An 18,523-nucleotide genomic window follows, 5' to 3' on the forward strand; every position below is an offset into this window, starting at 1 on the left:
TTTGTTAATATTAGGGCACTAGCTCCTTTACAGTTTTTTTTCTTTGTTTTTTTTTTCTTCCTTCCTTGAAATGAAACTTTTTTGGGCCGGTGTCCTGTGTGTTCCATGGTCATGCAAAGTCACTTTTCAAGTTAACTTTGTCCGTTTCCGCTGGCTGTTTACGGCCACAACATTTTAGTCAAAATAAAGGAGGCTAAATATCCAAAACATGGCCGAGAGTAAAACATACAAGCTCATAGAAATAATATCAAATAAGAATTGTATTCTGAAGTTCAGATATTAGAGTGCAAACTTCACCAAACAACTGATAAACTGCTATGAGTAAGACAAGTTTAATTACAGTATACAGCACAACTTCATACAATCAAGGGTACTTTATGAAAAAAATTGAAATAATTAAATGAATGATTTCAAGTTCAGGATTAAAAGTAGAATAAAGATAAATTAGGAGTAAAGAAACAAGAAATAGAGGAGAGCTACTACAGGTGCAGTGTAATTGTTTACAGAATTCAAAAAGCACAGTCTGTATTTGGTCAATTTCTGTCAATATCTGATGGTTTCTGAAAGTTTGTTTTGGCTGAGTGCAGCAGAGTAGCTGAAAGGTGCCTCACCATGCTTTGTCCTAATTGTGGCCACTATTAGCTGAACAGACCCTACTGATCTGAGATGCATAGTACAGTTGTATATTTCTGACATATTGGGCCATTGTGATTTATAAATAAGAAATAGCACCTTGAAAACCAGGTGACTTGGAGCCAATGCAAGGATGAGTATTGCAGTAATGGGTTCGCATATTTTTGTTAGTTAGTATTCTGGAAGCAGCACTCTGAAAGAGTTGCACCTGTCTAATAGACTTTTTGGGAAGATGAATAAAGAGGGCATGACGATAATAAAGTCTCCAAAAGATTAATGCAGGGATACGTTTTTCTAGGCTTATGTGGACATAACACCTTTGTATGTTGCATTATATTTAAAGCAGTATAAGGCTAACTGTTTAATATGGCTGCTGAAACTGAACCCCCCCACCCCCACTGCCACTGCTTAATGCAGTTTTTTTTAACTATCATGTTCTACATATCTTCCATTCTTATTTGTACAAGTAAGGAATAAAAAAAAGACTATTTTACCTTTAAAACTCCATGACATCTTACTTGTTTTGTGTGGCATTCAGAGCTATAGATTGGTGGTAAGATCTTGAGTCTTTCATCTTTTGAGCAGAATAAAGTCAATTCTGTTATATTTTGATTGAGTTGAAGGATATTTTGACACATCCAGTTATGCATGACACATTTACGTAGTGCGTCTACAGGGCTGTAGTTGACGGGTGAGAGTGCTGTGTAGATTTTGGTGTCACCTGCATGGCCATTATAAGTAATTCTGTTTCCTGCAGGATTCATCTTAATTATAGCTGGTAGCGTTTGAACAGAAGGGGTGCAAAGGTAGAGCCTTGAGGAACCCCACACCTTAATGATATCTGGTCTATTTTGGAGCTATGAATTATGAAAAAATATTTTGTTACAACCAATTCAGACAGCCCTATACAACTTTCTGTCTAGAAGTATTTTGTATTGAAGACAGCACTAAGATTAAGTTGTACTTGGTATGGCCTTCAGCTCCTTTCTGCAGCAAAGAAAGTGATCAGCAATAATGATAGTAAGTAAGTACTAGAGTAAATAAATAAAATCAGTCTGAATAAGTAAAATCAGACTAAATTAAATTCCAGGGAAAACAATGAGGAACAAAGAAACTTTGTCAGACAGTCACGACACTAGCCTTCTCCTGAACATCTTTGTGCTGGTAGAAAAGTGACTTCAGGCAGAGACATTACTCATGTCTGAGCGATTGGGTTTGACCAATTGATAGTCTGCACTATTTTTTTTATCTCTATTTATAAGTCCCGGTTCAACTCACATGGTTCCTCAGCAAGCAGAGTAACTAAATTCAGCATGGGTATGGCTTGAATGGCCGAGGACAGATAAATGTGTCTATCCACATGTGTATGGCAAAGCAAAGCAGATACTTTATTTAAAGATATCAAAGCTTTGTGTATTTATTTAGTTGCCTCTGCGATTGATGTCCATTTTGGGAAAGTTTATGGAAAAGGATTTAGCATTATTAGTGTTTTGTAAAACTAGCACAGAATAGATTTATATGTATAGAAATGACTGTAATATATAACAGAAATTAATATTGTAACACACCTTAATAGTTTTAACTGAAAATAATACTGCTTCATAATATGTAATGTGTTAACTTTACTAAAACACCTTATTCACAGCCAGTCTTTTTAGGTCTATTTTTCTTAATTCTTTTGTTGTTGTTGACTGGCTGTGATGTGCAGCCTTGAAAGAAGACGTGTAAAAGACAGCAGGCTTGGCAGGATATTCACTTGTATACTCTTACATAAAATTGTCTGCTCCATCTCTCTCTCTCTCCCTCCCTCCCTCTCTCTCACCGATTTAACCCTTATCACAAGCATAACACACCATAAATATGCATGAAGGTAAATTTCCAATCCATCTAAAGTGAGAAAAAAAAAAGCATGTATACAGATGGTTTTTAATACACTGCAGATCTTTTGCTAGTCCCAACAGGAAACGAAGTTGAGGTTAGATGTGTGGGATGCTCAGTCATATGCCATATTTTTTTTTCACTGACTAAATGCTTCTAACTGCTTGACATTGAAAATGACTGGACTCTCACTGTAAAGTTAAGAAAAGTTAATAATTAGCAGTGTTCCGCTCTAGTGCATAGAGAATTTGAAAATGTAAGGGCAAGCTGTAGCTGGACTGTTTAATCAATTACTGTAACTAAGCTCTCCCAGACTAAAAAGGAAGAATACTAATGCTGCTCTGCCTTTTTGGTCTTATCACCATTAAACTATATTGTAAGCAGTCGTGTTTTGGTAAAATTATAGAAGTTTGAATAATGACTCATTAGTACTGACGAGAGTTGGAAGGAAGGGAGGTGTTATCTCTGCATGGCACCTCCCCAGGTTGGCCTAATGCATAAATTCTCTGAGTTGGGAGATTTTATGGTAAGAGTGTCATACTCTTTGGCACTATCTCCCACAATGAGAGAAAGTGATTAACACTTTTTAGCGGTGGTGGAGACAGAGAGCCCCATCAGCGTTGTGTTCCACTCTAATTTCTTTGTTAATTACATCTCGAGGGAGGGACAGGGGAAGGGAAGCAGAGAGAGTGCCAGGGGCAGTGTGTGTGTGTGTGTGTGTGTAGTGAAGTTTTCCAAACTGCCTCACTTACACACTGACCTCCTTTTCATGCATATACTCTGCCTCTTCTCATTAACTCTCCCACCACACTGGTGTGGAATCCTCCTGAGTTTGCATAATTCTCTCATTCTTGCTTCCCCACACATTGACTAATCAGCCTCTCACCTCACACACATGGTTCTTTGATTTATATCTTAACGGCTAGCTAATCTGTAACCAACACCTACTTCTGAGTTATAATGGTGGGCAGGGGAATGAAGACCAAGATGTGGTGGGAGTTGGACAGTCCAGAAGGCATGAAGTGACTGAGGGATGAGCAGAAAGTCAATGTAGTTCATCACTTGGATACACTCTTCTCAGGCTGCAAGGAAAAAACATTGGAAATTTAGCACGTGGACAGTATACTATACTATTAACCTAATCAGCAGAAAGTGCTGACATTCAGTACTCCAGCTGCCAGATATTGCAGACAGGCTTCCGTTTTTTAAGAGCATTTAAATTCTATCACATCTAGTGTTGGCTTGTGTCATGGCCACTGTTTGCACTAATGGATAAACTGTTTTGAACCACTTCCAATCCATTAGCAGGTTTTTTTGGTTTTGTTTTTGGTAATGGCGCTAAAAAAAATATTTGAGAGAAATGGCTAGAAACTGTTTGATGATGCTGTTGGGCTGATGTTAAATCCTGATAACCGTCACTAAATAAAATAGGGCTCTGAGTATAGTGTTAAACAAAGATAAGCAAACAAAAACAGTTAACTGATAACTCCTTTGCAAGGATGCAATCTTCTCTGTTTGCCAGTCATTTCGTAGGCAGTTCATATGTGATAAAAATAAAATATATTCTTTAAAAAAAAAAAAAAAAAGGCCTATATATAAATAGGAATCAAAAAATTATTTTTAGGGCATACAAAATAAGCCCAGGATTACAAAAGTTCACAATATATTTTAAGGATGAAATGGTAGTGAAGGCCGTTTTCGACCAAAAAAATCCATTATTTTCACTTCCTCGTTCTCTCTCCACCCCTGTGTGTTGTCATGTGTAATGATTCCGATTGTATGCAGTTGTTTCTGTTTAGTTTCCTAATTAGTTTGTGTATGTATACTCCTTTTTTACCTTTTGTCTTTACAATGTTTTGTTTCATGTTCCTGTGTATGTCTGAGCCTTTCTTCCCTCATTGCGTTATTCTCTTTATTCCAGATACTGCAAACTGTATTGTTTTTTTTCCCCCATTTTTTTTGGTAGTTTACGGGTTGGGGGGTAGATAGCATCGAAAATTCAAAAATAATTTAATTGTATTGTCATTTACTATTGTGTTTCAAAAAAGTGTAAATCTACAGTCAAGGATTAAAAACAAAATCCCTTGATCTTTTCTGCATAATGTTTGGCATTGCACTGCTTGGAAGCTGTGATGCAGCCATGATGTCCATGATGTAGAGATGACTGCATCAGTGTACTGGTGTTCCTAATAATGTAGACAATGAGTGTACCTATTGTTTTCACTGTAGTTTCTGAGTAATGTGTTTTTAAGATGAATAACAGAATAATAATCTGTAAGTTCATAGACACATTATTTCTGACCTTTTTAACCCTTTTCTGACATCGAGTGATGCATGTAGAAAACACAAAGGTTCAATATTTATAAGAAAAGAAATGAACAACCACATCAAGTGAATAGAATAGCGAGGTGCAAAGGAGCAGGTGCCCTGGGGCTCAGGCAAGGAAGAGCGGCAGTGTTTTATCTGACATCAAGGCTTGAGTTATGTGAGAATGGCTCAGGAGTGTGCTGACCCATGATTGGACCTTTCACAGAGGGGGGTCTCTTTTCCAGATCTTTTCCACAATGCTTGACCCACAAGAGAAAAAGACAGAAATGTACCCCTGCTTCTAACATGTTGGATGTGTTATTTCCTTTATTCTGTTTCTGTTCCTGCCCTCATCAAGGTTCCTCCTCTTTTGGGCTAAGATCATCTGGGTTCTTTGAGCTCTTTTTTTTTTTTCCTGGAGCACACAGAGACCTAACCTGTCAGAAAGTGAAGTGGAGATTGTTTTCTGTTGCTTTGTAGACAGTTTCATTTTTACCAGACTTTGTTAAGGAACATAATGCACCAGACCGTGTCAAGAAACATAATATTAAGGCCATTTGGTGAGAACCTTTGTCCAAAAAAAATTAATTAATTAAAAAAAAAAAATCATCCACTGGTTATTGTCTGCTTATTGTCTAATAAGCATATTGAAATGAGCATGCTGTGCTTAGTTGCTGAATATTCCCATGGTCTATTACCTAAGACCCTAGCATATGTGACAAAAACTCGGAGAACAAGCAGTACTAAAACGCATTGTTTCCCTGAAAGCTGCTCCTGCCAAGGTCTCAAAATGGTCTGCTAATTATACCATGTCATAATTTAAGTGTAGACCATTTCATTGAGTATACATTTTTCTTAACATATAATATGCCCAAACAGCAATCTGTGGACAAAAGCAGCTCATGTCTGTGCGGACAATGTGTACCTGAAAACACTGGTTGTACTGCTCTGAGCAGCATGGATGCTGTATGTGTAGGTGGAGGAAATGGTGTGTACAACTGATAGTGACTAATTGCTAAAAGTTGCTCAAATGTAATCGGCCACAGTTCTCCAGCAGCCAACATCTCTTTTTTTGACTTTCCATTTTTTGTGCATTTCTCCCACCAATGCATCTATATCTAACTCTTATTGCATTACGGTATGGATGGGAGACCTCCTGGGGAAAACTAAGCTTCCTGCTGGAAGTGGTATTAGTGAGGCCAGCAGGGGGCGCTCACCCTGTGGTCTGTGTGGGGCCTAATGCCCCAGTATAGTGACGGGGACACTACAGTATACTGTAAAAACAGCACGTCTTTCGGATGAGGTCCTGACTCTCTGTGGTCGTTAAAAATCACAGGACACTTCTCATAAATAGTAAGGGTGCTTGAATTATGTGAGGCCTAGTTTAATTTGACTGTTAAACACTGCTAATGTAAATATTACTACAGCTGTTTAAGGAGCACTGTTGCGACTTAAAACAGCTAAAATGTTGTCTGTGAACGCATCATATATAACTTGTCATGACATCATCACATGATTTTTTCTGATGTGACGTCAAATTTTATGTGTTATGATAGTTGTCATGAAGTATGCGTTATCTTTCTTAAGCCATATGCAAACTATGATTAGCAAAAATTAGCATGTGACATTTTGCCATGACATTAAACGTTATGACGTGCATCGTGACGGTTGCCGCTAATGGTAGCAGTGTAATATCATTGGGAAGCTCATGACAGCATATGCAGGTTTTAAAGTGATACCTCATTTGTCAAAAAAAAAAAAAAAGACCTTGTGTTTTACATGACAGCTACTTATATATATATATATATATATATATATATATATATATATATATATATATATATATATATATATTTACTTATATATTACTTATATATATATATATATATATATATATATATATATATATATATATATATATATATAATTTTTTTTTTTTTTTTTTTTTTTTAAGCAGTGGCTATTTCCATATTCGCCTTGTGCATCAATCTTTCAGTATCATTTGCACCAGACATGGTTGGGCCATGATCCATAAACAGTCACCAAATGATGCATTAATATCTCTGAAAACCCAAGATCTGTAAAGCGAGACTGCGCAAGACCATGCATTGCTGAACATGTTGAGAAAGGCGTTTAACACTACACTTAAGTTACCAAACAACCAGCCAATGAAAAATGTTAGACAATATTAGAGAATATATTTAGGAATCGTGGAAAAATCATTTTACCATTCCATTTAAATGCCCATTTCATTAAAATATCACGTGGAAAGCCACTCGTTTGGCAGTTTCAGTTTTCTTTTTGCCTTACAGAACAAGCTTTCCATTTAGATGTGAACTGCTATGAGTCGTATGCCCACATTCTATACACTAAAAAAGTGAAAAGTGGAGATATCGGACAGTGGTGGTTTAAAGAAACGTTAGAACTGGTTTATCATTGCAATTTCCAAGTATTCCAATACTTCCCCCACTTCCAACTGCCTTTACTTCTTTCTTTCTTTCTTTTTTTTTTTTTTTTACTGCCTAAATGCATAACGAGCTGAGATGAATGGGGGAAAAGTTTCACGTCAACTCAAATTGAATCTGTCAGTTAGAGAGGAAACTTTGGGAGCAGGTGAGTGACTGTTAACATCTAAGGATCTCTAGAGGACTGTTTTCCACACCTGTGTAATCACAGCTTCATTAATTATGTATTTTCGATGTGTCTGTCCTAGCATGGCCTGCAGCTAGGCTAAAAACAGTTTCAGTGTTATCAAACTTAATATTCTCACCAGGCTCGTGTAATGCGCAATAATACCTTCCACTTCTTGTTTAGCTCCTACCAGGTGGAGTGAGGTCTACAGTGTTAAACTGACTTGCTCTAACAATGCGCACAAGGCTCCATTTTAACTCACATATTTATACCAGACACTGCATGATTTTTAATGTAAAAAATATGATTGCATATTTCATCCCTATAAGCTTAATAATTGCTTTATTGCGCTCTTATCAGCACATCACTGAAGAACTGAACATTCATTTGTGTATTATCCACCCACACATCTCACACTCTCCTCCCACTGTTTGTCACTTTTTCAAAAGGCCAAAAAAATTACATTTTAATTCAAGCGCTAAAATATGCAGGTATACACATCAGCCCTTTCAAGACTTTCAGACTGCTACATCACTAATCAGTGCTTAATAAATCAGTACGCCAGCAACTCTTCAGTAAATCCCACAGTCAATTGATCTCTTTTAATAACACGTCTCTCTATAGACATTTCTAATAGCATCTCTCGCTATCAAAATCCACTTAAATTGGGTATTTATTTATTTTATTTTGTTTTTTACAATAAAGATACTGTTGGCTTTGGCAGATGCATTAGTGGGCTTTATAAATGCCACAAGTTTAGACTGCATGTGCCTGAAGTCCAAATGCGCACTGATTGCTGCAGTGACAGCCAAGGTGCACCAAGAACGGTAGTGACAATCAAAATGCAATAACACAGTCAATTTATCTTGTTCTCCCATTCCTAGAGTACTGAGGCATAACCTAAGGCATTAGTAAACTCACTCCCATCCTTTTAGTGTTTTATTTTTATTTTTTTAACAGTGTGATGAATGTACAGCTGCTCCACTCTAGTGGGGACATGATGTAGATTGGTTACTCCATTTAGTGTCCTTCCCTCCCTTCTGATGATGCATAATAATCTGCTTTGTGACAGACTTCATGTGTTAGTTCATATTTACAGGATTTTCTTTCCTCTCAGCTCTATTAATAATGATGAGTGTCTGATCATTAATCTTGTCTGTGTGCTATTGAGGTTTATTGTGATTTCAGGGTCTGCTTGAAGAAATGGCAGGTTTGTGTACTTATGATTTATGAATTTATGAGTCATTCGTATGATTGAACTTTGGAATTATTGCTGGCTGGTTAGGGGGAAGTTTGTCGTCATTGTTCTTGTTCACATTACAAAAACCTTTGCTTTTTGCCGAGCTTTTTAGTTGGGTTGTAATCAATTCATTTATTCATTCATTCATCTTTAGTAACTGGGTTATCATATTCAGGGTCACGGTGGGTGACCTATCCTGGCATCACTGGGTGCAAGGCAGGAGAATTCACTCCGATTAGAAACATAATGAATCTCTGACTTTATTCAGAATAGAAACTAACCTTATTCAAAGTAAACTTCATCAGTGAAAGTCAGGTTTATTTATATAGCACAATTTCATATGCAAAGCAGTTCATAGACCGAATTAAATGGGAATGAAGAGAAGAAAAAAAATACTGAATGGTAAAAAAATTGCAAAAAACAAGGTAATTGCTTTGCGATTTGTCAAGGCACAGGTGAACAGAAATATGTTCAGTTTGCTTTTTCCATCTTCCTGAAATTTAGTCCAACTCAGTTCAGTTGAAACATGCCATGCTTTGTTGTAACGGTGTGTACAATTAGATGACCAGACTCTACTGATCTGAGATGCCTACTGGGGTTGTATATTTCCAGCATATACGGGATGCATTTAGATTCAAGGCCATTTAGTGAAGAAGAAGTAGCGCTGTGAAAGCAATGTTATAGATGACTGGGAGACGGTGCAAGGCAATGATTACTCAGTTCAAACTAAAACACTAAAATGTGAAATGGAGACTGATCACATTAACGTATCTGTGTGTATATATAGAGATTACTTGAATTTCAGCTACTGTAGACTGTACATTTTGAGGAAAAGGTGGAGAATGAATTAGAACACAGCTGTTAAAATGTAAGCCACTTGAAAAGGGCATTGGATAAACTGAAAGCACGGACTGTCATGTAAACAGTGTGTGTGTGTGTGTGTGTGCGCATGCGTGCATATTCGAGAGAGAGAGAGAGAGAGAGAGAGAGAGAGAGAGATGGTGACAGAATGGGGGCTATAGACAAGCGACTTGATGGAGCAGTCTGTACTTGTGCCCAATTACTCATTTTAGAGGTCAGAAAAGACTGGACCCCGATGACTCCTGTTTTATAATTAATCTTTCAACCAGCCACCAAGGAGGCATGTCACCACATGCCAACACACACACACACACACACACACACACACACAGAGAGAGAGAGAGAGAGAGAGAGATGCTGCTTTATCTCTAGCATGTGATGTTACAGCAGTTCCTATCCCCACTGTGGAAGACACAGTTATTCACATCAGTGTAAGTCATGAGCTGTGAGAGCTTGTGTTAAATTGACATAAGAAGATTTAATGAGTCTGCAAAGCTTTGTTGTGCACCCCAGGTTAGTTTCTTTATAACTGTGCTATCCAAATCTGTCAAAGAGGGTTTTCATCCTTATACTGATTTTAGGGGACTTGGCATTAATGTAAAATACCCCAATCCTCATCCATTAGTCTCATCCTCTTTAAAACAACTTATAATCACTATATAAACTATACAAAACTGTTTCAGTAAGCTCGATCTCAGTATTGCGTGCGTGAAGGAGACAAATGGAAGACTGAATCTCTGGAAATTAATAAATATTTGATCATGCTATACAGCCTGGTAATTGCCCTGTCTGTATTCTAGTCTTTCATAAATGATGTGTTAAGAGACATTTTGGATAGCTTTGTAATCACCTACATTGATGATATTTTAACTTACTCATCTTCATTTTCTGATCATGTTGAGCATGTCAGAGCAGTACTATGGAACCTGTTTGTCAAAGCAGATAGAGGTTCCATAGATTACTTTCCTTGGTTATGTTATTAGTCCTGATTGGGTCAATATTGAGTATAGTAAAATCAGGCATCTGTCACTGGCTTCAGTAGCTTAGCATCACATTTAAACCTCTTTAAGGGTGACTCCTGTAGCCTATATTGGAACAAACAAGCGGAAAGGACATTTTGTGTCTTTAAATTAGCCTTCACCACTGCCCTAGTCTCAAACGCGCTTATCTTTCATGACCCTTCATTGTGGAAGTCTGTTTTTCTGAGATAGGAGTCGATGCTTGTCCCAAATTTAAAACCGTTTTCTCCAGAAATAACAATACTATCTTATCCACTATGTCATATAAAATATGCAGTTAGCAGTTATTAATCTTTATTTTGGGTCCTCTTCTATCACTTTCTATTAATCTTAGACACTAAAAGCAGGAGTGTAGATGGGGGGATGCCCAATTCTGTATAAATCCTTCAGCTTAGTGGCAGTGGTAGCTCAATGGTTAAGACATTGAGTTCAAATCCCAGCACTGCCAAGATGTCACTGCTGGGCCCTTGAACATGGTTCTTAACCCTAAACTGCTTAGTTGTAGAAAAATGAGATAAATGTAAGTTGCTTTGGATAAGCGCATCTGCCAAATCCCGTAAATGTAACTTAAATATCATGCAACATAGTAGCTTATTCCCCGGAGCACTTAATACACCTCTCAAAGAAAGAAAAAACACATGCACACAGCCATGGTGATGAGAATTACAGCTAATGTACATTTCAGAAATACAAATATGTGTGTAGATTCCAGACATTCCATTTCTGGGAGAATAAAAGTAATATGAAAGTGCCACAGCTAATTTCTGCTGTTGTTTCCAACATTAAGTTTAACTGTACTCCTCAACCCTGAAACCATGACATGCATTTCTCACCACAGGCCATTCATCACCACAAATCCTCGAGTAAAGTCAGTGTCATTACACACCCTCTTTTTTATTCTGCCTTTTTTTCTTAATTAACGTGAGCTCTAGAAGGACATTATTAGTTAGAAGTAGTAGAAGTTTTGGGTGAAATGAAAGTCAGCCTGTAAACAACACAAAGAGTATGCACGGATGGTAATGTTGGGTGCTAGAAATGAAAGCTGTGCCAGCTGCACAGTGTCTGCTACAGATAAAACTGGATTAACGACAAAGAAAAAAATTATGTGTTCTCCATGTCTGTTATGTCTACGACTGTCTACTCAGAGACCACATATATCACTATATAGTTTGTCCCATATAGATGCCTGCAGGGGATCATATTTAAAGCACAAGAAACGTGATGGATTGTATGTGCAATATTGGGGGATTGCACAGACGCTGTTAGATAGATCCAATATTTTAGAAACTTTCTAGGTCAGTCTTGACCTTTATGTGCCATTACGTATCTATCTGAACTATAAATGACTGTTTCATCAGTGACATGGTCAGACTAGAGCTACAGTACCATTTCTACTGCTAGAGCAGTCATTTTGTGGCTAAAATCTAAATATATATGTGTATGTATATATATACATATATTTTATGTGTTAATATATATATATATATATATATACACATATATACAGTATCTCAAAAAAGTGAGTACACCCCTCACATTTTTGTAAATATTTGATTATATCTTTTCATGTGACAACACTGAAGAAATGACATTTTGCTACAATGTAAAGTAGTGAGTGTACAACTTGTGTAACAGTGTAAATTTGCTGTCCCCTCAAAATAACTCAACACACAGCCATTAATGTCTAAACCTCTGGCTACAAAAGTGAGCACACCCCTAAGTGAAAATGTCCAAATTGGGCCCAAAGTGTCAATATTTGTGTGGCCACCATTATTTTCCAGCACTGCCTTAACCCTCTTGGGCATGGAGTTCACCAGAGCTTCACAGGTTCCACTGGAGACCTCTTCCACTCCTCCATGACAACATCACGGAGCTGGTGGACGTTAGAGACCTTGTGCTCCTCCACCTTCTGTTTGAGGATGCCCCACAGATGCTCAATAGGGTTTAGTCCATCACCTTCACCCTCAGCTTCTTTAGCAAGGCAGTGGTCGTCTTGGAGGTGAGTTTGGGGTTGTAATTATGCTGGAATACTGCCCTGCGGAACAGTCTCCGAAGGGAGGGGATCATGCTCTGCTTCAGTATGTCACAGTACATGTTGGCATTCATGGTTCCCTCAATGAACTGTAGCTCCCCAGTGCCGGCAGCACTCATGCAGCCCCAGACCATGACACTCCCACCACCATGCTTGACTGTAGGCAAGACACACTTGTCTTTGTACTCCTCACCTGGTTGCCGCCACACACGCTTGACAACATCTGAACCAAATAAGTTTATCTGGTCTCATCAGACCACAGTACATGGTTCCAGTAATCCATGTCCTTAGTCTGCTTGTCTTCAGCAAACTGTTTGCGGGCTTTCTTGTGCATCATCTTTAGAAGAGGCTTCCTTCTGGGACGACAGCCATGCAGACCAGTTTGATGCAGTGTGCGGCGTATGGTCTGAGCACTGACAGGCTGACCCCCACCCCTTCAACCTCTGCAGCAATGCTGGCAGCACTCATATGTCTATTTCCCAAACACAACCTCTGGATATGACGCTGAGCACGTGAACTCAACTTCTTTGGTCGACCATGGCGAGGCCTGTCCTGAGTGGAACCTGTCCTGTTAAACCGCTGTATGGTCTTGGCCACCGTGCTGCAGCTCAGTGTCAGGATCTTGGCAATCTTCTTAAAGCCTAGGCCATCTTTATTTAGAGCAACAATTCTTTTTTTCAGATCCTCAGAGAGTTCTTTGCCATGAGGTGCAATGTTGAACAGTATGAGGGAGTGTGAGAGCGATGACACCAAATTTAACACACCTGCTCCCCATTCACACCTGAGAACTTGTAACACTAACAAGTCACATGACACCAGGGAGGAAAAATGGCTAATTGGGCCCAATTTGGACATTTTCACTTAGGGGTGTACTCACTTTTGTTGCCAGCGGTTTAGACATTAATGGCTGTGTGTTGAGTTATTTTGAGGGGACAGCAAATTTACACTGTTCCACAAGCTGTACACTCACCACTTTACATTGTAGCACAGTGTCATTTCTTCAGTGTTGTCACATGAAAAGATATAATCAAATATTTACAAAAATGTGAGGGGTGTACTCACTTTTGTGAGATACTGTATACATACTATATATATATATAGTATAAGATCATAAGATGTCTTAAGATCATCTTATATACATCTAGATTTATATTTAGATAGTGACATCTTAGTATGAGTATCTTGAATGTATTTTTTTTAATTTAAATAATACTCTCATGATATTTTTTATATTATGAGATGTGTGTATATATATATATATATATATATATATATATATATATATATGCACACACACACACAGTGCTCTCTGAGAGTATTGATACATCATCGATAATAATCAGTGAGCCTGTTCCAGAAGCAACCGTGCAAGCCCAATCCATGACACTACCTCCACCATGCTTGACTGATGGGCTTCTATGTTTTAGCTCATGAGCAGATCCATTCTTTCTCCACTCTTTGGCCTTTCCAGCACTTTGGTAAAGGTTGATCTTGGTTCCAGAAGTTTTGTGGCTCATCTCTATATTTCTTTCAATTCCTCGTCTGGCTTTCTGACTCTTACTGCACATGCGTGGTTTGCACATTGTAGTATGACCTCTACATTTCTGCACTCAAAGTGTTCTTCGAATGGTGGATTGTGTTACCTTCACCTCTGCCCTGCGGAGGTGGTAACATTCCAAATTGTTGAATTGTTATGCCCAATTGCCTTGGGCCCCGAACTATCAAGGGCCCCCAAAACGCTGGATAAACCAGGAAAGCAGGAGGAAAGCAAAAAGTTTTTATCAAAGTCTGTGAAGTGTTTTTAATGAACTGATTTTGCCTTTAGCTTGAAGACAATGCTCTAGCATTACAGCCAAAGAACACTGAGGCTGGGACAGGCAGCAGGGTTCATTTTCTCTCTCTCTCTCTCTCTCTCTCTCTCTCTCTCTCTCTCTCTCTCTCTCTCTCTCTCTCTCTCTCTCTCTCTCTCTCTCTCTCTGTAATGAAAGCCTGAACTCTGCAGACATGATCATGCGAGTTTATTGTCACATGCTGATAGTGTGCCATTCAGATGTGGATTCATGTTCAGTGCTACTTCAAATAAATATGTTTCAATATTACCACAGTTTAGAAAAAAGAAGAATATTTTTATAAGCTGCTGTCCTACTGTACAGCAGTGACTTATTGTTTGCGCTTGGTTGGTGGTCATAGGGAAATAGACTTATTTATTAATATAGCCCTAATATCAAAATTAATTTCATAATATTAATGTTAGAAATTAAAATTTATTATTATTATTATTATTATTATTATTATTATTAGTATTATTATTATTATTATTATTATTATAGAAGTAGTACTACTAGTACTTGTAGTTGTAGTAGTAGTGGTCTATTTTTGGGGGGTAAAATGATGAGATGTGGATTGATGTTTGCCCCATTCCTGCATTTTGCCTAGGACCCCCAACTCACTAAATCTGCCCCTGAATGTACTTTTGCTCATACAACAATGTATATTACTGCAGTTTGCATATTTTTCATATCGAAGTTCCTTGATTAACTGTCGCTTAAATATTATTCATATTGCTTTTCAAACTAAAAGGTTAAATATAACATATTCTACCCACTGATAAGTTCTGCTTGTCCTGAATCGAGGGCAAATCATGGCTACTTCTAGTCTCAGAGTGTTTGGGGTCAGGTGGGAACATGGAAAGCCAATTAGTTTACTCATATAAAATAAGATGTCAGTGTTGTTTGTGTCAGACAGGCCCAAGCTCAGGTAAATAATCATGTCCAGTCTCACTTTGACAAGCAGTGGCTTTTACTAAGAGACAAAGACGCCTGTTGGTTAGGAATGGGCTCTGGCTGTGTACTTAAGGCCAAGGAATAAATAGAATGCAAGAGTTAGACAGCAGTCTGATGGGAGAAAGGGGAAAAGGTAGGCAAGAAAGACAAGCTGGAAAGAAGTATAATATGGTCTACCTTATCTTTCACAGCAGTTCTGATACATAAGTGCTAATGTGATAATATTTTGAGATACTGGATTTTTGATTTCCATGAGCTGTAAGCCATAATCAACGAGATTAAAACAAACAAAAAAAAAAGTCTTGAAATATTTTACTTTATATGTAATGAATCTACAATATATGAAAGTTCCACTTTTTGAATTAAATTATGGAAAAAATGAACTTTTCCATGATATTAAATTTGTTTTAGATGAACCTGCATTTCATAGGTGTCTGAAGTTCAGATTAAACCTCCAGCACCCTCTGTTGTCCACTGCGTGAACTAGCACTCCTGTGGCCTTAAGCCCCTGTGCTACTCCACAATGCACAGGAAAGATCTTGAGATTTTTCACCTCTAATATGTGATCATTACTGAGCAGTTGCGTGTGTAAATTCCTCAAACAACTATGCATATTAAGGGGTTTCCCATCAATAAGAGATAGGTTTGCAATTTTACCAAGCAAATATAATGTAATGCTTCCCTGGTTTAATGTGTCTTTCAACGTTTTGTGCCTGCTTTATAGTTGCAAAAAATTTGTAATAGTATCAGAGTAAATACTCATGGTCTTGGTGTTCCTATATCTTGCTCTTTCTCTCTCTCTCTCTCTCTCTCTCTCTCTCTCTCTCTCTCTCTCTCTCTCTCTCTCTCTCAATCTCACCTTACTTTTCGATTTCTGTGTCTAATGAAAGCACAGTCTAAGCTAACATCAGTGATATGACCTTAATCAACATCTGACATCTAATCTGTCTAATGCTATTTTTCACTTTGTTAAATATTTTCCTCCCCCTTAAAGCCTGAACCACAATTTGCCGTGTTTTATGACTAAATGGTAAAACCTCTCTTATATCCTTCTGTGATTAATTAAACTCCGTAAAGATCTTGCAAATCTATACATACTCACCAAAAGAGCCTAGAGGTGCTCATCTACTGATGCACAGTGTTGCACTGAACCCCACCTTGTCCCAAGATCATGAGCAGACATTAAATAACTTGCTTGGATCCTTCCTCCAAGAAACCAAGTTTAATTAAATAGCTCGTCAGAGGTAGGGGATTTCAGACAGAAGCGCGCTCTCTCTCTCTCTCTCTCTCTCTCTCTCTCTCTCTCTCTCTCTCTGTGTGTGTGTGTGTACAGTGGATTGATGGGGGCTTGAGTTGGCTCTGCTCATTTATGGAGTGGAGCACTTGGGGGAACTGGAGCCCAGCAATTTCACTTCTTTATTTGTCTCCAGTTTCCAGAGACAAGGAGCAAGCTAACCCTGACAGAGTACAAGCTGAAAGAACAGTGGGTTGCTGCATAAACTCGACTCATTATACCCATAAACCTATGTCTTTTTTAAGTATGAAGTCTTGCACAAGCAATATGTTATTCCCTAATTGGCTATTGAACTCAGAAATCGCTTGCGTATTTGACAAATCCAGCAGCGTGAGCTAAAGTTGTTTCATATTCTTTTGGGGTAGGGGAAATGGAGACAGAAATGATCAGAAAGAGTTTGTTTAGATTATATTTCACTAAACATTTGAGGATGTAAATTTGCTTAGGGAGGACCAGGCCTTATCTTAAGCAGTTATTTAGGAGCAGCACTGAAACAGCACATGCCCTCTGGTCATAGCAGACATCTACAAGTTAAGAGTCTACATTTGCAATTATTAGTAATATTGTACTTTTTATTGTTGTTATAGGGTGACTTAGTCATTTTCTGTTGTTATCCTTTAATAATGCCTTGCTCCTTTTTGTATGATGATTTATGTTTATTGCCACCGGTGCTATAATTTTAAACATTGAATAATAGACAGTAAAGAATAACAAACTGTTATTTGTTTAAGAAACATTGCATTCAGTTGTGTGTAACAAAATTCTGTTCCTTTTTCAATACTGGTTATGTAAAAACTGTTCCTGTTGCAGGTAACTCTCCATCTGATGAGTCAGAAGAGCGGGATAAAGAGGCACGTGCTCTCACCTATCCAGCCTATATATCCAGCCTGCTGGACTCGGGGGCCAAGCGTTTGACAGCAGGTGTGCGCATGGACTGCAGCAGCCAGGGCCAGTGCCCACCCTCATGCCACCTGTGCCACATGAGCCCTGGGACCCAGAGGCCCACAGAGCCTGTGCTACTCCAAGTCACCAAGGCAGCACCAATATATGAGCTTGTCAACAACAATGAAACCTACCAGGTGCGTGTGTTAGATTCGCGCAATATTAATTACATTACTTTATTAGTCATAAATTAGGTGCAATTTATATTGTCATATTACAATACTGCAACACTCCTGTTTAGGCCTGTACCCAGTGATGGTTATCTGGGACCTCATGATGAGAAAAAATTTGTTCACTGCCCATAAAAAAAAAGTTAATTTATTGATTTACTTTAAGATTCTGTAGGTAGATGTCATGTCTAGTCTAGGTTATATAAAGTTGTAAAAATATATAAAAAAACAATGTGTTCACTTCTCAAAGCTTAGGCTATGGCTACGGTATCTTTAATGGGCAGCACAAGGGTTAGTGATCTAACCCTTGGCGAGCAGTATTGGAAAGCTCAAGGTGCCGTGGATGTGCAAATAAATGTATTCACAAGTGTGTACCAATGAAGTGAGCCTGGGAGCCTTCAGAGAGCACTTCTTTTGTCTGAGCTCTGAGACACACACACTTCCTTTCCTCACTTGGCTGGGTCTAGGATTTGGTTGCAAGTGAAGTTAATTAAAGTAAAAAAGCCATGGTCTAAACTAAAAAAAAAAAAAAAAAAGAAGGAATTTGTACTCATTTTTATCCTACCACATTGTCATCCTTGAAAATAAATTAATATTTTATGTTGCTCACGTTTTGTCCTTTGGGACATTAAGGTATTCTCCCTGCAAAGAGGGAATTTGAAATAATTGTAACAACAGAGGTGTGTATAAAATAAATCCTCAAAATGAAAGCTGTGTGGCTAGCATTGCACCA

At 38.1% G+C, this 18,523-nt stretch overlaps 1 protein-coding gene across 5 annotated transcripts in view; it reads left to right on the forward strand.

The window, feature by feature from the left end:
• Positions 1-18,523, forward strand: part of astn1 (astrotactin 1) — a 295,200-nt gene that overhangs the window by 247,243 nt on the left and 29,434 nt on the right. For all 5 annotated transcript variants that reach the window (XM_017471160.3, XM_017471161.3, XM_017471162.3 and 2 more), the window contains one exon: positions 17,489-17,757. In XM_017471160.3, the coding sequence (XP_017326649.1) occupies positions 17,489-17,757 (269 nt within the window). The remainder of the gene's footprint in view (positions 1-17,488; positions 17,758-18,523) is intronic.

Source organism: Ictalurus punctatus, chromosome 7 (assembly GCF_001660625.3).
Source record: "Ictalurus punctatus breed USDA103 chromosome 7, Coco_2.0, whole genome shotgun sequence".
NCBI classification, from domain to species: domain Eukaryota; kingdom Metazoa; phylum Chordata; class Actinopteri; order Siluriformes; family Ictaluridae; genus Ictalurus; species Ictalurus punctatus.